At 51.2% G+C, this 19,458-nt stretch overlaps 1 protein-coding gene across 3 annotated transcripts in view; it reads left to right on the forward strand.

The window, feature by feature from the left end:
- HDLBP (high density lipoprotein binding protein) overlaps positions 1–19,458 on the forward strand; it is an 88,402-nt gene that overhangs the window by 63,084 nt on the left and 5,860 nt on the right. For all 3 annotated transcript variants that reach the window (XM_058299689.2, XM_058299690.1, XM_058299686.1), the window contains exons 6-20: positions 2,058–2,264; positions 2,359–2,574; positions 2,945–3,151; positions 3,371–3,478; positions 4,482–4,586; positions 4,913–4,991; positions 6,010–6,149; positions 10,088–10,192; positions 10,319–10,432; positions 11,193–11,279; positions 11,391–11,522; positions 15,096–15,314; positions 17,925–18,146; positions 18,215–18,433; positions 18,754–18,892. In XM_058299689.2, the coding sequence (XP_058155672.1) occupies positions 2,058–2,264; positions 2,359–2,574; positions 2,945–3,151; positions 3,371–3,478; positions 4,482–4,586; positions 4,913–4,991; positions 6,010–6,149; positions 10,088–10,192; positions 10,319–10,432; positions 11,193–11,279; positions 11,391–11,522; positions 15,096–15,314; positions 17,925–18,146; positions 18,215–18,433; positions 18,754–18,892 (2,299 nt within the window). The remainder of the gene's footprint in view (positions 1–2,057; positions 2,265–2,358; positions 2,575–2,944; positions 3,152–3,370; positions 3,479–4,481; positions 4,587–4,912; positions 4,992–6,009; positions 6,150–10,087; positions 10,193–10,318; positions 10,433–11,192; positions 11,280–11,390; positions 11,523–15,095; positions 15,315–17,924; positions 18,147–18,214; positions 18,434–18,753; positions 18,893–19,458) is intronic.

Genomic DNA, 19,458 nt, shown 5'->3' on the forward strand with positions numbered 1-19,458 from the left:
TATCTATGTACCTGATGGTCTGCTGTTCTAGTGGTACTGATATTATAATATTTTGATGTCTAGTTCTGCTGTATACTCCTCCCACCTGAAACTGTGTTCCTTGTTCAAGGCTTTCCTGGTGTCTTCATCTGCAGGGGCTGCTGGGACAGATAAGAGGCGTTTTGGGGACTAGAAGTTCACCGTGAGGGTGCCGGCAGGGTCAGAGCCAGCGCCTGGGGCAGCCTGCCAGCCGGCCGTGTCTCGGGCGCCACCTCTGCACATGGCAGCGCTGCTCCTCCTCTGCTCCTGAGGACTCGGGTGCTGATGGACTAAGGCCCTCCTGAGTCCCTTTTACCTCATTTTAATAGTACCTGCAAGATGCCATTTTCACTTGGGTCCACAGCTTAGGACTTGATCTCGTCTGTGGGCAGTATGATGCAGTTCCCAGCACCTGGCTAGTCTAGCCTCTTTAGTTCTGCCCATTTTCACCAAAATGGCATTAATTTTTCAATTTCGTCTCTGGGAAACTTGACTTCCTTATTATTTGAACCTCTTAGATCTTTTAGTGGGTGTTTTCTCATTTCCAGTGCACATACTCCACCTGTTTGGTTGGGCCGGTGCCTGGGGGCTTGTTGCCCTTCTTGTTTTTCGTTTTTCTTTTTGTTTTTGTGCCCCTTGTCAGTGAGTCTTCCTTTCCATTCCATCCTCTCACTGGCTAGTCGGTTTTTGTCTTAAGGCTGTTGATTTTGCATTCCAATCTTTTATCTCTCTTATAGACGATAACTTTAGGAATAATTTATAATACTTTACGACAGAGTCGTGGTTTCTCCTGGGCCTCTTCTAACCTGGGATCTCACGTGGCAGCTCCTTTTCTGCCTTCTCCTTCCTCGCCGCACTGGGTGGGGCAGTGGCAGTAGCAGTGTAGGTGATGATGCCGTTCCAGGCGGCGTTGGGGCAGAGGCGGGTATAAATTTTTGGTTGTGTTAGAAAAAAAAAGAAATCCATCGATTCTTAATTTCTTGAAAATTTTCATCACGCATGATTTAGAATTTTGTGCACGATTGCTTGAGTTTTCTTAGATCTAGTATTAGATCTTAGATCCTAGTACTGCTCAATTTTGGAAGAAATTGCATCTGGTCATAATATTTGTTGTTAGTGTGCTGTGGGATCTGTTTGGTCTGTTTGATTGAGGGCTTTTGCATCCATGTTCAAAGGGAGGTTCCGTCCTGTGCCCTGGATTCACGCCCATGGCGTTCCTGACCGCGTGACGCCTTTCTCCAGCTGGGACGGGCCGGCGCACTCTTCCTCTACCAAATGTGAAAAGCGAGGGCCTTTGTTGGTGCGTCTAAGTTTGGTTTAACATTCCTATCGAGACTGTTGAAACAGTCCACTTAGAGTTGCGTGGGACGTTGGGGAGGCTTCTGTGGCAGTGGCCGCTGGTGGCGACACAGCAGGTGGCGCGCCCGTATTGGGGCCTGAAGACTGGCCCCTCTTTTAAGGCCTCGCAGTCAGTTTTCCTGTCTTTCTGTTCGGTGTCGTTACGACTTTAGAAAGGTGCTTAATCTCCTAACGATTTGACTCATAGGTTAAGGATTTTTATTATTTCCTTTTTCTTTGCTCTGGTGAGTTGTCTTATTTGGCTGGCTGTAAATGAAATAGAAACGAGAGTCTGTTACTAGATACAAGATTTATGGCTGTGAAAAAATGGCCGGAACTGAAACGCATCTGGTTAGCCAGGAGTGCGTGCTCTAATCCAGGTGCCACACATTGGACTGGAATGGAAAGAACAAGCCAGGCATCATTCCTGAATGTTTCTGTCCTCCTGATGCTTCCTGCTGTGCTGAAAAGACTTTGAACAAATAAGTATCCCCAAATTATAAAAGCTCTAGGTGTCATTTGGGGCAAGCTTCCCTGAGAGCATGATTTTTAAGTGAAGACTGGAAAAGGATGGATTGGGGTTAGCTGGGCAAGAACAAGTGAAGGTGGCGTTTTAGCCAGAGAATATGGTGAGTGGTGTGAGAAAACGCTTTTTCTGAACCAACAGGTATTTGTTTACTTTGGTTCTCCTCCTGCTGTAGGCCTCAGCAACTGTTGCCATTCCCAAAGAACACCATCGCTTTGTTATTGGCAAAAATGGAGAGAAACTGCAAGACTTGGAGCTGAAAACTGCAACCAAGATTCAGATCCCGCGCCCGGAGGACCCCAGCCACCAGATCAGGATCACTGGCACGAAGGAGGGCATCGAGAAGGCGCGCCACGAGGTCTTGCTCATTTCCGCCGAGCAGGTGGGTCAGCGCTGTGTACTCTTTGTCCTCGGGGCCCTCGGACAGCAGAGGCACGGGGGTCCCAGCTCCGCGCCTCACGGGCCGTCCTCTCCAGGACAAGCGTGCTGTTGAGAGGCTGGAGGTGGAGAAGGCATTCCACCCCTTCATTGCCGGGCCATACAATCGCCTCGTCGGCGAGATCATGCAGGAGACCGGGACGCGCATCAACATCCCCCCGCCCAGCGTCAGCCGCACCGAGATCGTCTTCACCGGCGAGAAGGAGCAGCTGGCGCAGGCGGTGGCTCGCATCAAGAAGATATACGAGGAAAAGGTGTGCTTCCGGCCCAGCTTTCCCCCACCCCCTTCCCTCCAGCAAATGGTTTAAAATATCCCAGCCTTGGTTCCACAGTTAGCAGATGGTGGCCATGCCTCCCTGGCTGTCGGGCACTTAAGCAGTGTTCAAGGAAAGTGGGCGGCATGTCCTGCACACTGCCTGTCCTCCCGGTTGGTCTGGAGAGAAAGCCGCGATTTGAGAAGTGGTTTTTGAGCATCCTCAGGTCGCCCTCACCTGATGATAAAGAGCCGTGGTCCTGGCCCTGTCGTGTCACCTCCTTCCCGCTGACAACAATGTCTTGCCTCCATCTGCCTGCTTTCCCACCACCCTTCCTTCTTTTCATTGCCTTTCCGGTGTTCTTACTTAGAAAAAGAAGACCACAACCATTGCAGTGGAGGTGAAGAAATCTCAGCATAAGTACGTCATCGGGCCCAAGGGCAATTCCTTGCAGGAGATCCTGGAAAGAACTGGAGTTTCCGTTGAAATCCCACCGTCAGACAGCATCTCAGAGACCGTGATACTTCGAGGCGAGCCTGAAAAATTAGGGCAGGCACTGACCGAAGTCTATGCCAAGGTAACTGCCTCTGAGAATAAAGTGTACTTTGTTTTAATGAATTCTCTGCAGCCCTTTATGGACTCGGGTCTCATTTCCTGGGGACCCTGATGGAGATGTCAGAATGTACCCCGGAATGGGCAGTTGCCCGTCTCTGACCCCTAAGTGAGTGATTCGACTTTTGTTTTGACATAACCTTGAGCTCTGCAGACCCACGTGTTTGTTTTTTATTTTTCCTAGGCCAACAGTTTCACGGTTTCCTCTGTCTCTGCCCCTTCTTGGCTTCACCGTTTTATCATTGGCAAGAAAGGGCAGAACCTGGCTAAAATCACTCAGCAGATGCCGAAGGTAGGGAACCATTTTTATTCTGATTAGACTGAGATTCTTTGAGATTTTAGCATCATATTTCTAGAATTTGTCCTGTTATTGCTGTTTTTCTGAAATGTTTTTAAAGACTGAGAAGTACTTTTCAGAATCCCTTGTCCTGTGTGACAGTTGGTGCCCGTGGCTGTTAGTGCTTGAAGGGGGAGCAGCACGCATGGGTTCAGGTTCCCTCCCGCTCCTCCGCGTCAGCAGCGTGTGCCGCATCTTGTTTACCGTGTCTCGGCCGGTAACGATGCTGCGGCTGCACCTGGGCTTTGGAAGCAGACCTGGTTTCAGAGCTGGGCTCCGTGGAGGGAGTAGTCCACTCATCTCTGCGCCCCTGTGCCGAGTCTGCTCAGTCGACCCGGGTATCCTGATGCGCCCCACAAACCTTACCAGCAGAGGGACCCCAGAGAACATGCTTGTTTTTATGGTCATTTTACTGCCTCTGGTCAAGTTTCTGGTTCACGCCAGTGTAGTTGAACTTGACATGCACTGCATCCTTAAATTGTGTGTTGTCCTGAACCAGGAAGGTAGCGTGGGTTTGCATGTAGAGGAATGAGTTATTCTGCTGCCCCCTGGGCTGCCGTGCTTTTCAGATGTGGGCCCTGCTGCTGAACCGTTCTTAATGCAGCCAGAGGAGCCGGGGTTCTCAAAGAAGGACGGACATGAGAGCAGGGACCACTGTGCTCTAAGTTAGCGGCTTTGGTGGCGGGCGCGGTGCAGGGCTTTGCTTCTCCCCTTCTTGGGAGAGGAGTAGATTATTATAATATTTAATACCCTAGTCCTCCCTTTCAGCTTTGTCGGGAGCCTGTAGCTGTGGCTCCCCTCCCCACATTTATGTGAAGTAGGTTTGGATCAGCAGCTGCCCCTGAGAAGGCGCCTGCCGTCCCCTGGCCAGGGACGACTTGACACCAGAAGCAGAGGTCCCTGCGCAGCGGTACCTTTCAGCCGTAACGGGCTCCTTCCTTGTTGGTGGTGATGGTAGGTTCACATCGAGTTCACGGAGGGCGAGGACAAGATCACTCTGGAAGGCCCCACAGAGGACGTCAACGTGGCCCAGGAGCAGATCGAAGCCATGGTGAAAGACTTGGTAAGGGCCTCAGAAGGGCACCCGTCATCGCGTCGTGTGCTGGTGTGGGGGAGCTCTGGGGACCTGGGAAGGGCACATTTGTACGTGTCCTGGGTCCGGCAGGCACTGAAGGCAGCGGAGGGCAGCTGGGTGCAGGGAACTAGGCTGGGGAGCGGGTCTTTCCCGGCCACAGGCTCCTTATCCTGGCCCTTCGGTGGTAAGAAAAGGCAGCAGTCAGAGCTTCCTGTTTAGGGTTCTGGTTTGTCGTGCACGTAGCCATCCCTCCGTGGCCTGACTGATGGAAACTCCTTGTGCTGTGCCCCTGATAGCCTCTGCTCTTCCTGCAGGTCAGCCGGATGGACTACGTGGAGATCAACATCGACCACAAGTTCCACAGGCACCTCATTGGGAAGAGCGGAGCCAACAGTGAGTGAGGCAGACGGCCCCGGCCCGCCTCCTCCCCAGGCCCTTCTGCCTGTGCAAGAGGCTGCTCTTCTTCCTGCACTGGACAGCCGTCTGCAGAGCTGGTCACCCGAAAGGGGGCCAGCCCAGCCCCTCCTCGCTCGTAACCCTCAGGGCCACACTGAAAGTGCCGTGCCCAGGGGCCCCAGCAGGCTGACCATGCTCAGCATCCACCACTGAGCACATGGAGTATGGCAGTTCTAGACTCGTGCGCGAGGCAGGGGCCCGGCCCTCTCGTGTCTGAGCAGTTCGGTGTTAACGCAGCAGAGCCCGTGACGGTGTCGAGGTGTTTGCTGACGGCCCGTGTGGGAGCAGATAACCCCCCCTGCACATGGTCTGAGCCTACTGGAACCAGCTAGTCCCTGGTGCTCTGCCTTTGGGTGGACACGGGAGAGGGAGAACACTCAGGCCCTGCTGCCGAATGGCTCGGTCAGCAGTGGGCCCTTTCCTGGCTGGCCTGTGCACTGACGGGTCTGGCCGCAGTTGGCATCAGGTGCTGCCTCGTGTGCCCCACTCGTGCAGCGTGTAAACGTGAGCCACAGTCCTGCTGCAGCCCAGCGCCTGCATGGCCTTTGGCCTTGTGTCGTGGTCTGTGGCATCTTTAAACACTTGTCCCTTTTACATTATTGAACCATCCTGATGCCATAAACTTGCTTTTGTTTTAAATTAATGTGAGGGCCTTTGGTTCTCAGTGGGTCTCTTTTGGAGATTGTAACTTCAGTGCGTTAACTGCCATTCCCTGACTTGCCTAGACATTGGGCACATACGGGGATCTCCGAGTCCTGAAGAGCCGGGGCACACCCAGGCCCTGGCCCAGTCTCGGCAGGGGCCGTTCTTGCCGTGGGGCGTCTGGTGGTTGTGTTTGGCGAGTGGGCAGGCCTGGTAAGGCGGTTTGGAGTTTTAGCCCTGCCTTCCCAGCCTTAGTCTTGGTTGGCATGGAGTCGATTCTGCGTCCCCATCGCTGTCCCTTTTTCCTTTCAAGTAAACAGAATCAAAGACCAGTACAAGGTGTCCGTGCGCATCCCTCCTGACAGCGAGAAGAGCAACCTGATCCGCATTGAGGGCGACCCGCAGGGCGTGCAGCAGGCCAAGCGCGAGCTGCTCGAGCTCGCCTCCCGCATGGTAAGTGCAGGCGCGCAGCTCCAGCGGACCCCGTGCGCTCGGCTGGGGAGGCCTGAGCTCTGGAGGGTTCGGCCTCACTGCACTGCGGCGTCACCTGGCACCTGCTCCCAACTCCAGAGGGTGGGGGTGGCTTTCCTGGACTTAGAGAAGCACCCCAGGTGATGGCCGTGGGCAGCCAAGGCTGCAAGCCCCTGCTCCCCCGTGTCTGCACTTGACTTTTAGCATCCAGAGAAAATGCAGAAGCACATGGGTACTCGGAGCTCCGGGCAGGATGCACAGAACACCGGCCAGGACAGTGCCGCTTTGTCTCATGGTTCGGGGAGCAAGGCCCCCTGTCGCGCCCAGGAGTTGGCCTTGTCCAGCGGTGCCTCAGGCCTTCCTGTTCACCGCTCTCCTCCCACATGCAAACTGGCAATCTCTTTAGTTGGGGGACCCCTTTTTTATTGAGTGATTTCTGCCTCCTGAAATCCGGGTCTCTCTCAGCCTCCGGCTGTGTCCCCTGAGTGTCTTATTGCCTGTACTGCGTTACTCCTTCCTGAACCTCATTCCTCTGTCTGCTCAGCCCATCCAGAACTGTTAGAATTCCTTAAAACAGTCAGTTGGCAGGTAGCATTGTTCCCTATTCCAGCTCTGCTTATCCCATGTATCTTCAACTTTCTTAAATACTTTCAACCTGAAAGGGCAGTTAGAAAAGTACCACAGGGAACGCCATCATAACCTTACCCTCTGGATACACCAGATAGACCAATTTTAGCATCTCGCTTTGCTTCACATGCTCTGTGTTCTAGTTCAAGAAAGGTAGCCTTGCTAGAAAGCCAGCCGTCCGTATTCCGGTTCTTCGTGCGGCCCAGTAACAGCCAGAGCCCACCCGGGTTCGGGTTCTGCATTTAATTGCCCTTGTCTCTTTCGTTGTGCTTGTTTCTGTTTTTCCTTTTTTCTTTTAAATGTACGCGTCACAGACCTTCATGGCCGTTCCCAGACACACCGTCGTGGGGTAACCATGTTCGTAACATGAAGGTGCCCTTGCTCCTCCCATCACTAAGCCTTTCTGTCTTCCCAGACAGAAGCCCTGCGTGCGTTGTGCACTGATTCCTTCACCACTTTCCCCCTCCCCTGTCTCTGAGCGTGCATATTTTCCAGAACTCTCTTTGGCATCTCTTGTAGGGCCAGTCTAATGATAGTGAACTCTCTCAGCTTTTGTTCATCTTTTGTTGTCTTAGTCTGTCCCTCATTTTTGAAAGACCATTCTGCCAGACGTAGAGTCATGGGCTGGCAGTGTGCCTGGCACCTTAGGTGGTCTGCCGCCTTCTCGCCCCTGGTTTCGGGTGAGAAGTCGGCGTTTGCTCTTACTGAGGTGCCCTTGTACACGGCACGCTGCTTCTCTCTTGAGGCTTTCGGGATTTTCTCTGTGTCTTTGCATTTGTCAGCTTGATTTTGATATGCCATGCGATGTGTCTGTTCAGGTCGGTTCTGTTGGGGGTTCATCAGGCATGTTGGATGTGTGTTATTCATGCTTTAGTTAAAGTTGGGAAGTTTTCGGCCTTGTTTCTCTGAGTATCCTCTCGCTCCTTTTCTTTCTCTCTCCTCCTCCTGGGACTCTTCCCAAATGGGAACCTTACGTGCATTGTGTACCAGTGTGCGTAACGGGGACGCGGGATGGCGTCCCACAGCTTCCTCCGGCGCTGTTCATTCTTATTTCTTCTTCCTGCTCCTCGACTGGATGATTTCAATTGTCTTACCTTCAAGTTCTCTTGATTCTTTCTTCTGCCAGTTCTAATCTACTGAACCTCTCAACCGAGAAATAAACTAAGCTGTGAGGCAACAAAGACCTTTATTTGGGGTCTTAGGGTTGCAGTTCAGGGAGCACAGATTCAGGGAGCAGCCCAAATCTCGTGTCCCATCTTGGTGCTTCCAGGCAAGGGTTTTTAAAGAAACAGGTTAGGTAAGCTTTGTAACAGTGGTTTTTTGGGGCACTCCGAGTGTCCTTCATGCTAATAGTTTACTGAGGTTTCTTGTGGAATTGCTTATCAGGTGTCCAGATATTCTTAGGTTTTTAAAATTTTGTTTTGTTGTGCTTTTTATATAATAAACTTTATTTTTTTAAAAGATTTTAGACTACAGAAAAGTTACCTTGAAGGCCTGAGGGATTCCCATGTACCTTGCCCCCACATCATCCCTTATTTTATTTTTTTTTAGTGTAGCAGTACGATTTATTATGATGTATTTGTAAACGCCACTCGTTTAAAAAATGCACACTTAAAAAATGATTCACTTGTGGTAAGGACTAACCTACCTACACTAACAGTCTAAAAATAAAACCATCATTGTGACATTTATCAGTACTTTACACATCTAACAAATACTGAAGGAGGCAACTGCTACTGTTATAACTTCTGTAAAGCGAAAAACTTAAGCACAAATCAGAAGTAAGAGAAACTTCAGAATGTTCACATTTGAGTGCATTTTTGGCTGAACTTTAAAAGATTCCACACTAACAAAACCACAGCTTTGAATCAAAATGAATATTGAAAACCTTTAAGCCTTGTGACACACTTACTCTGCAGAAGCGAGGAAGACTGAGCGTGTAGTTAGCAGCAGGGCAGGTGCAGGAGGCAGAGCTGACTTCCTTCGGGTTCTGAGGGCGGCTTGCTTGCGGCTGTGCACACTTGGGCAGTTTGTGATGTCTCCTGAGAAAGACCTCCTGCTCCATTTTAAATCTCTGAGCCACAGTAACTTTTATTTTACTTTTTAAAATAACCCATCAGTGAGTTCTTAAAATTTCTGTTACTGTGGTCTGTAGCTTTGGTCCTTTTCATAATTTCCATCTATTTGTAGTCTTTGTAGTCGTCTGTTGATTTCTGCTTTTTTTTTTTTTTAAGATAAATAGATCACGCAAAAGATTCCTGCTTTCTTTTAGTTCTCTGTCCTGGTTTTCCTTTAGCTCTCAGATCATAGTTTTAGCACCATTTTTTAAAAGTCTGTCTGGAGTGTCCCATATGGGTCCTCCTCACTGATGGTTTCTAATGCTTTAATCTTCTCCTTTTCCTGGGCCATCACTGCCTTTGTCTTGTATGTTTTGTTTTGTTTGTTTTTGAAGATTTATTTATTTTTCTCCCTTTCCCCCCCACCCCGGATGTCTGTTCTCTGTGTCTCTTTGCTGTGTCTTCTTTGTCTGCTTCTGTTGTTGTGAGTGGCACGGGAATCTGTGTTTCTTCTCGTTGCATCATCTTGTTGTGTCAGCTCTCCGTGAGTGCGGTGCCATTCCTGGGCAGGCTGCACTTTGTTTCACGCTGGGCGGCTCTCCTTACGGGGCACACGCCTTGCATGTGGGGCTCCCCCACGCGGGGACACCCCTGCGTGGCAGGGCACTCCTTGTGTGCATCAGCACTGCGCATGGGCCAGCTGCACACGGGTCAAGGAGGCCCAGGGTTTGAACCGCGAACCTCCCATGTGGTAGGCGGACGCCCTAACCACTGGGCCAAGTCCGCTGCCATGTCTTACATGTTTTGTACTCTTTTGTTGAACCTGGGCATTTTGATATTTTACCCTTTTACTGCTGGAATTTAGACTCTGAGGCCTCTGTTCCTTAAGTTTGTGTCCAGCCAGTGCTATGGCAGAGCTTTCCTTGAAGGCCAGGAGCTCGGGGGAAAAAAGGGTAAGGGAGCATCACCTTCTCTCCCAGACCTTGCGGACTGACCTTTGCAGAGCTTGGTGAGCCGCCTTCTGAACACAGGGCAGTTTCTAGGATAGCAAGTCCCTCAGGCCACCGCCAGGCAGATTGGGCCGGACATATATACTCCTAGGATGTGCTCGAGGGTCCCGCTCCTCCCCTGTGAGTTGGGACTGGGAGTCTGTCATGTCAGGGGCTGGCCCCCACAGCTTCCTGGAGCCTCGGGTGAGGGGTACTTGGCTCACACGCCCTTCACTTGTATTTTCAGGAGAATGAGCGCACCAAGGACCTGATCATTGAACAGAGGTTTCATCGCACAATCATTGGGCAAAAGGGCGAACGGATCCGTGAAATTCGTGACAAATTTCCAGAGGTAAACGTTTTATAAAGGTGTTCTCTTTTGTAACTCTCTAGGAGTGATTTAATTGACAGTTACAGTATTTGGTATTTTGTAATCCAATCTATTAATAACCGAAGTTTGTCTCATGATTTGCTCTAGGTTATCATCAATTTTCCAGATCCAACACAAAAAAGCGATATTGTCCAACTCAGAGGGCCCAAGAATGAGGTGGAAAAATGCACAAAATACATGCAGAAGATGGTGGCAGATCTGGTAGGAAGAAGCTGGCTTATATCTGTTCTTGTGCGGTAGTCTTAGTGATGGTGGCTTGGATGGGGGAGAAGCGTGTGCCAATCAGAATTCTTTTCCTGGGCACTCTCTTTAGGAAATAAACATAGGAACCGACTATCTTGATCAAGATTCTTGGGGTCTTCAGATTTGTAGACATGCCCAGTAAGGAGAGAGATTTAACACCAATAAAACAGGGAGTCATTTGTTGATTATCTTTTTATTTATTTATTTTCCTTCAAAAATCAAAATAGTAAAAACAGGTTTGGGAAGTGATAAAGGGTGATTGAGAGGTAACTCTGGGGTCCTGGAGCTTGTGAGTAATCACCCTGAGGTGGGCCCTGGCGAGGCCGCAGCACTCAGTTCTCCACCGAGCACCATGATCTCATTTGTGCTCCTGCACCAAGCAGCCTTCGCGGGCTGGGACTCCTGCAGGTGACGGGGTGTGTGTACTTGGGGGAGCACTGAGTCCCCCGTGCCTAGAAGGACACCTGGGTGTATGTGACTGCTTCCAGACCACTTGCTCGCACGCCACGTTCTATAAGGGCTCGTGTCAGGTGACTGCGTGCAGCTGCTGCTAGTTACCGGGTGCGTGTCCGCGTCTCATGGCAGACCTGAAGGTCGGATGACAGTGCGAAGAGATGAAACCAGAGCCCACGTTCAGCTCCCCTTGTCTTCCCAGGGGGAAGGGGTGCTTTGCTCTCTACTAAGGGGAGTTAATTGTGTCACGTCTTTTGTCTTTTAGGTGGAAAATAGCTATTCGATTTCTGTCCCAATTTTCAAGCAATTTCACAAGAACATCATTGGAAAAGGCGGCGCCAACATTAAAAAGGTGGCCAGCTTATTGCCTGAGTCTTGGCTCTTGCTGTCCTGCCCCCAGCGCCGTGGTCCCAGCGTGTCTGCTGTGGGGAGCGGCTTCTCATGCTCACCTCTCTCTGTGTAGATCCGTGAGGAGAGCAACACCAAGATCGACCTTCCCGCAGAGAACAGCAATTCAGAGACCATCATCATCACAGGCAAGCGGGCCAACTGCGAAGCCGCGCGGAGCCGGATCCTCTCTATCCAGAAAGACCTGGTAAAGCCGCCGTCCCGTGGCGGGTCCCTCTCTCGGGCGAGCCTTCCTGCCGCGAAGTCTCTGCAGAGCCTCTTGGTCCAGCCCTGAGGTTACGCAGGGCCGGCAGGGCCAGCAGGGCCAGCAGGGCCAGCAGGGCCAGCAGGGCCAGCCTCTAAGGCTGATGGGTCAGCTGCGTTCCTGCTAGTCCCGCTCACACTGCTCACTCACGTGGCCCAGCACCAACTGAATGTGGCATATGACTTGGGTACCTGTTCTATTAGACATTTTCTTTACGCCAGTTTTTTTAATATCACTTAAAAATCACCATTTTCTAAAGGTGCTGACAGTATTGCCTTAGATTTTTTTAGATTAACGTACTGTAAACTGTGCAGTGTGCCTTTTAATAACTTCTGGCATACTTATAACTACGTCCATCATCCCCAGAATTCTCCTTGGGTGTTAATTCCTCCCCAGTCCCACTTGGGGGCCCCTCCCCCATCCCTCCAGTGGTCACATTTTTGTCCCCTGTAATCTCCTATCAGGCAATGACTAGTTTGAATTTTCTACGATTTTGTATAAATGGAATCAAAGTCTGTATTTTTTACTGGGTCCTGCTTCCTGCCATCTCTTTTTGTGAGTTTGGTGGTTTTTATCTTTGAAGGAATTTTGTTTCATCCAAGTATTAAATTTATTGGCATGATGTTTTTTGAATTATTCCTGTACTCTCCTTGAAATATCTGTGAACTCTAGTGATATCATCTCTCTAATTGCTAATGTGCATGATTTGTGTCTTCTCTGTTTCTTATCAGTCTGATGAGGTTTCAGTTTTATTCATCTTCTCAAAGAACTAACTTTTCCTCTTTTCCATTTTCTAATTCATCGATTTCTGCTTTGATCGTTGTTATTGCTTTCCTTGGCTTGCTTTGGGATCAGTGTGCGCTCTTCTGGTTTCTTGCGACAGGCGGTGAGGCCGTTGGCTGGGCTGCTTGCTTTCCTCGTACGGCCATTTAGCAATAGGGATTGGGCCCAGACTACTGGATAGAGTCGTTCGCCACAGTTTTGCATGTTGTGTTTTCCTTTTTGATGAGTTCAAAATACTCCCGTTACCCTTTTGGTTTCTTCTTTGACCTATGAGTTATTTAGAAGTGTGGTATTAAAATATTGCCAAATATTTGGAAGTTTTCCAGATATGTTTCTGTTACTGATTTCTCCTAATTCTCTTGTAGTCAGAGAATATACTTTGTGTGAGTTGACTCCTTTTAAATTGATTTTCTGTGTCCTTGAAAAGAATGTCTTCTGCCCTTCTTGGGTGGAGTGTTCTCTAAATGTCAGTTAGCTCAGGTTGGTTTATTTAAAGTGTTGTTCAAGTCTCCTGTGTCCATGATGCTTTTCTTGACTCCTTATTTTATCAATTAAGAGAGGGGTTTGAAACCTCTGCCTCTTTCTGTCAGTTTTTGCTTTTCTGGATTTTGAAGCCCTGTTTTTAAGTTCCTAAAACATTAAGATTTGTTAGAGCCTCTTGATGAGCTGGCTCCTTCATTGTTCTAAAATGACCTTCTTTATCCCTGGTAATTTTTTTTTACTGTATTTTTTTTCTTGATATTTACGTGAGTTTCTTTCAGGCAACTTTCTTTTTTATTCAGTTTAACATCCTCTGCCTTTTAATTGGAATGTTATTGTGATTTTTTTCTTTAAGGTTTGGGAATTAAATTTGCCATCTTATTTGCTTTCTGTTTGTCCCATCTGCTCTTTGTTCCTTTTGTTCTTTTTCTGCCTTTCTTTTGGATTGAGTATTTTTCATAAATAAGTTTTTACCTCTTGCTGGCTCATTCAACATAATTGTTTTATTTTGGGGAGTCCTTTATAGTTTATAGTATACACTTTCAGTTTCTCACCGTGCACGACGAAGCAGGTCTAATGCCACTTTAAATGTCGTGTAAGAAGCATCTCAAGTGCAGTTCCTCTCCCCGCGCCCCGGCCTGTGCGCCTCGTCCTGCCTCTTACTGTGCATGGCGTAAGCCCACCACACTGTTGACCTTTTCAAAAGATCTAAAGGCTCCATATTTTGGAACTCCTCATTCCTTTTGCAAATCCTTATTTCCACTTTGCTTCTGCTGTTTGGATGTCCCTTAACATTTCTTGTAATGCCAGTTTGCTGGTGATGAACTTAGAGTATTTGTATGTCTCAAACATTTTTCACTTCGTCTTTGTTTTCAAACGCCTTTTTGCTGGGCTGGATTTCTGGGTTGACTGGTTTTCTGTCCTTTCAGTACTTAAGATACTGCCGCACTGTCCCCTCACGCACATTGTTTCTGTCAGGAAGTCCCCTCTCCCCCGTAGGTGTGCTCCTCTAAGAGGTAATGAGCCTTTTTGCCTCGGGCTGCTTTGATGTCATCGCCGGCTCTGAGTAAGCTGTAATGTGCCTTGGTGTAATTTTCTTCCTGTTTATTTGTGCTTCTTGGATATGTGGGTTTAGAGTTCTCATTGTATTTGAAATTTTGGTCATTATTCCTTAATTATTTTTCTGTGAACCCCTTTCTGTCCTCTCCCTCAGGGAGTCCAGCCACACACATTAGGCTGCTCGAAGTTGTCCTGCAGTTCAGGGGTCTCTTTATTGGGGTGTGTTTGGGGGGGTTACCTGTATTTAAGTTCACTGATTTTCTTTATATCATCTGTATGTTTAATTCAACATGTTTGATCTCACTTCTAGTGACCTTGTCTCTTATTTATAGTACCTGTGTTACTTCTGAGTTGTTTTTGATTTATCGATTGTTTCCTCATTCACAGGTTGTTTTTTTGTGTCTGTCATTTTTTTATTGAATGCCAGACATTTTGAATTGTTCTTTATTGGGTGCTGGGTAATTTTGTATTCCTGTACGTATTTTTAAGCTTCGTTGAGTTAGTTGGAAGCAGTTTGCTTTCGTGAGGACTCGCTTTAAGATGTTAGGCTGGGAGCAGTGCTTGCTGTGACCAGGCAGTTTGTGCTTTTGGGGCGAGACCCTTCTGCCAAGACCACCATCCATGTGTCTGAGTCCTGGGGTGGTCTGGTCAGGCTCAGGGACAGGCGCTGCCGTGTGCGCGGTGGGTGCTGTTTCCTGCGGTCCTGCTGGGGTGGTTTCCAGTGGTGGTGCCGTGATCTCCTGAACCGCTGGCTCTGTTTTCTCTACTTGGAGAGTCTGCAGCCTCCTCTCCCTCTGGCAAGGCAGGACGCAGGGACCATAGCAAGCTCACCATGTTTGTCTCCTGTCTCCATTGTCTTGAGAACTGTTGTTTCACCTGTTTTGTCAGTTGTTGCTTTTCCGTGTTGCGGGTAGGAGGGTAAATCCAGGGCCTGCTGTGTCATCTGGGCTAGAAGAACAGGGAAGGTTTATGGGAAGTCACCCTAGGGCTGGAGCCTGGCTGGAGGCGTGAAGCTCTGTGTCTGGGAGGGCTGCGCTCCTTTTGAGCGGTGTGTCCGTCCCGTCCCCACGTCTCCTTCCCGAGGACTCTGGGCCCCCTCCTCCGGCATGTGGTCTCATTCTGCGATACAGGGTCCTCTCAGACCAGGCCCTCCCTCCACCCCAGTCATGACGTCCGCCGTGTGCTTGGTTCCAGGCCAACATCGCCGAGGTGGAGGTCTCGATCCCTGCAAAGCTGCACAACTCGCTCATCGGCACCAAGGGCCGCCTGATCCGCTCCATCATGGAGGAGTGTGGCGGCGTCCACATTCACTTCCCTGTGGAAGGTTCTGGAAGCGACACGGTTGTCATCAGGGGCCCTTCCTCAGATGTGGAGAAGGCCAGAAAGCAGCTCCTGCACTTGGCAGAGGAGAAGGTGAGCCCCTCCCCGGGCGGGCTTGCTCGCGCCTGGGGGAAGCGGGGCCTTGTGTCGCTTGACAGGAAGCCTGTTCTGGCTTTCGGTGTCCTCTCTTTTCATGGTGGAAAACCCAAACCTCCTTGTCTTTGTCGCAGGCCAGAAAGCAGCTTTACCCACTGCGCCTCTTCGCTTCTGCCCTTGCTGTGCTCGTTGGGGCAGTTTGGTGGTTTTGTGCATTCAGGTGCAGAAGCCAGCCCTGAGGGCCGGGGACTGACGTGGGACTGTAGGAACAGAAGGCAGAGGTTGTGGATGCTGCCGCCGCTCTGCGGCCCTGACCCGCCTCCTCTCGGGCCGTGGTCGTCTTCGCTGAAGGCTGAGTTTCCACTGCTCACTCTCCAGGAGCGTCTCTGGGTCTGAATGCCCACGGCCTGGTGCAGAGAACTTGCTCTTTGACTTGTTTTCTTTCATGTTCAGGAAGACTTGCCCTCTTTAGGGTATAGTTTGAATTTTGGCAAACATACAAAACACCATAATCAAAAGTTATGTGACCGTCACCCCGAAAAAATCCCCACTGACTTGCCTTAGTTCAGTTGTCAAAATGTAGCTCAGTGGTTGAGTTCCTGCTTCCCATGTACAAGGTCCTGGTTTCAATCCCCGGTACCTCCTACCAAAAAAAAGGAAAAAGCCACTTGTGGGTCTACTTCTGGAGGTTTCTGTTCCATCAGCACTACACTGTCTTGAGTACTTGACTAGCATTATAATAAATCTTGAAGTCATAATAGTGTGAGTCCTCCAAGTTTGTTCTGTTCTGTTTTGGTTCTTCTAGGTCCTTGTCCTTCCATAAGATTCTGGAATCAACTTGTCAGGTTTCTAGAAAACAGAATCCCATTGGGGAGGACTGACATTGTGACAGTTATTGAATCTTCTGGTCTTTATCTCCCTGTATCTTTAGGTTTTCTTTGATTTTTCGTTGGAGTTCTTTGGTTTTTACCATACTGATGAGGACTTTGTTTATGCGACCGTGCTCTGTGTATCAGTTCTTAGCATTTCATAGGCTTCTGTGTGGAAAGCCATGTCTTCCCCAGGGAGACAGTTTTTCTTTCTTTCTTTCTTTCTGGTTTGACTGCCTTTTATTTCACCTTGTCTTGCTGTATTGGTTAGGACCTCCAGTCCCTGCTGAATAGCCCTGGGTGGGCGCGACGTCCTGGCCTCGTTCTGCCAGCGAGTGTGGTGTTTGCTGTAGGCTTTCCACAGATGCCCTTTTTCACTTTGAGGGGATTCCAGCTTCTGTTCTGAGTCAGCTGAGGTTTTATTCATTGTTGGTTCTGTGCTAGAAAGGGTCTTGGATTTTGCTGAGCCCTTTTTCTGTGCCCGCTGCTTGCCTTTCTGGGGTACGCCCAGCTTTGTGTGGCGTGGTGTCCTTTTGACTTATGGCGGTGCAGGTCTGCCTGCGGTTTTGGCTTTGTGTACATGCTGCTCTTGCGAAGGTGTGGGTGCTCAGACTGCCACTCCTGCAGGGGCCTGCAGGGCGCTTGGTCCCAGGCACCTTGCCTTTTTCAGGTGTCTCTTTAGGACTGTGGGTCAGGTTCCAGGCCAGGAGGAAGGATAGAGAATGTGTTGCCCGAGTTAGCGTGGCCTGATGGGTGACGTCCTGCCCCGGGGACTGGTGTCTGCAGTGGCAGCTGTCGGCGGGCGCCTCCGCCTTCACACGAGACCTCTGAGCATGCCCCTCTCTGAGCATGCCCCGCTTGGCTTGGGTCTCCAGGGCTCGTGGATTTGGGTGGTCTTCAAATGTGGTTGGGGTCTTAGCAGTTTTAGACTCGCCAGCCCTTGGTGTTGGGCCCTGGGCCCACCTGTGTCCATTACATCATGAGTGGGAAGGAAGGCTGGCCTGCGCGTGGGGAGCCCTGGGGATACTTGGTGTGGCAGTGCCCAGGCCCGGGGTGGCATGGTCCGCTGTGCGTCTCAGGCAGGGCTTGCTGCCCCGATCCACTAGGCCAGGGGCATCTGGAGTCACGTGTCTGTGTGGGGGGTAAAATACAGCCATTTTAAGTGAACAGGTCTTTGCCGTTTAAGGACATTGACTGTTCTATGTAACTTTTGCAATTATTGTACCTCCACACTATTTTCATTATCCTAAACAAAAATTCAAGCTCATTTGGTAATAACCCCCATTCCTCCCTCCCGCCACACTCCATCACCACTCTTCTGTCTGTCTCTATGAATTTGCTTTTCTGAGCATTTCACACGAGGAGACTTAGGCACACTCTGTCCTTTGGTGCCTGGCGTATTTCTCAGCCAGTCACTGCTGTCTCCAGCGGAGTGACAGTCTCTGCAGACAGACTGCACGGCCGCGTTTTCTCTCATACGGGCAGACCACGTGTGGCTTATCTGTCATTTGTTGATGGAGTCAGCAGCTTTTCGCTGGTTGTGGAGAAACACAGAGCTGTTTGGGTGTTCGTTTCTGGTCTTGGTTGGGTTGTGATTGGCCCCTGAAGCAGGGGTTGACACCACACGGGGTGTCAGGGCCACACGAGGCAGGTGCCACGCAGCACAGGAGCCAAGCCCCTTGGCTGCCCACGCCCCCAGGCAGGCCTCGGGCTGACGTGCGTCGGGTCGTTCCCGCAGCAAACCAACAGCTTCACCGTGGACATCCGCGCCAAGCCCGAGTACCACAAGTTCCTCATCGGCAAGGGGGGTGGCAAGATCCGCAAGGTGCGCGACAGCACCGGCGCCCGCATCATCTTCCCGGCCGCCGAGGACCGGGACCAGGAGCTAGTCACCATCATCGGGAAGGAGGAGGCCGTCCGTGAGGCGCAGCGGGAGCTGGAGGCGCTGATCCAGAACCTGGTGAGCGGCGCGCCGCGCTCGGCCTTCTGCGGCCGCCGCCCACCCGCTCACCCCCGTTCTCGCCGCAGGACAACGTGGTCGAAGACTGCATGCTGGTGGACCCCCGGCACCACCGCCACTTCGTCATCCGGAGGGGCCAGGTCCTGCGGGAGATTGCTGAGGAGTACGGCGGCGTGATGGTCAGCTTCCCGCGGTCCGGCACCCAGAGCGACAGGGTCACCCTCAAGGGCGCCAAGGACTGCGTGGAGGCCGCCAAGAGGCGCATCCAGGAGATCATCGAGGACCTGGTAGGCGCCGGCCGTCTCCACGCCAGAGCCCGGCCTTACGGGGATGGTCGGGGCCACGCTCGGGGAAGAGGGGGGTGCAGTCGTGTTCTGTGTGGATGAATCACCCGCTGTCCCTAGGGCCTTGGGACGCCGTTCAGAAAGCGTTCTCAGCAAGCGCATCTCCCCTCTGGCCTTGCCGTTTGGTGGTGACTGGTCCTGACGGGGTGTCCACCAGGCCACGTGGCTGGAGGACTTAATGGGGGCGTGTCAACGCAGAGTGCTGTGGCTTGGTTTCAGGGCTTCAGCTTTGCTCCTTGCATCCTTGTTTTCTGTCTCCCCAGGAAGCTCAGGTGACAATGGAATGTGCTATACCCCAGAAGTTCCATCGCTCCGTCATGGGCCCCAAAGGTTCCAGAATCCAGCAGATTACTAGGGATTATAACGTTCAGATTAAATTCCCAGACAGAGAGGAGAACCCAGGTAGGTCACGTTTGCTTTGTTCTTCTTGAGAAATGGAGTGGCGCAGCGGTGCTCCCCGTCCAGGAAGATGGGGGCCCTTCCTCCCAAGCCCTCGCCGGGCATTTCCTGGTCCTGGCCTCACGTCGAGGCCGTTGCTTGACTCCTCGATGAGGCCACTATGGGGCCTGGCGCTGTGCGTCCCTGCCCTCCATCCCAGGCCTGGGGTGGTGCTGGAGCCGTCCAGCCGTCACAGACCCTTCCACGAGGCCCGGGGCTGCCCTGGGGAGCAGAGGGACGGGGTGCCAGTTGCTCCACCAGTGCCACAAGGCCACTGGCAAGTCAGAACGGCAGGGCTTGCGTGTCTCAGCCGCAGAAGCTCCTGGGCTCGCGTGTTCTCACAAGGTGATGGGGACACACGTGGCCCTGTGCAGAGCAGCCTCCCTTCTCCCCACTCCACCCGCATGTGGTTTGCACGCTTGTTCCGTGTGCAGGAAGGGAGCTGCGGATGGCAAAGGCGGCCTCCGGCCTCCGGCGCTGCTGTGGGCTGCCCTTGGCTTCAGGCGCCCTGCGCGCCCGCCCGGCTCCAG

This window comes from Dasypus novemcinctus, chromosome 7 (assembly GCF_030445035.2).
Source record: "Dasypus novemcinctus isolate mDasNov1 chromosome 7, mDasNov1.1.hap2, whole genome shotgun sequence".
In the NCBI taxonomy this organism is placed as follows: domain Eukaryota; kingdom Metazoa; phylum Chordata; class Mammalia; order Cingulata; family Dasypodidae; genus Dasypus; species Dasypus novemcinctus.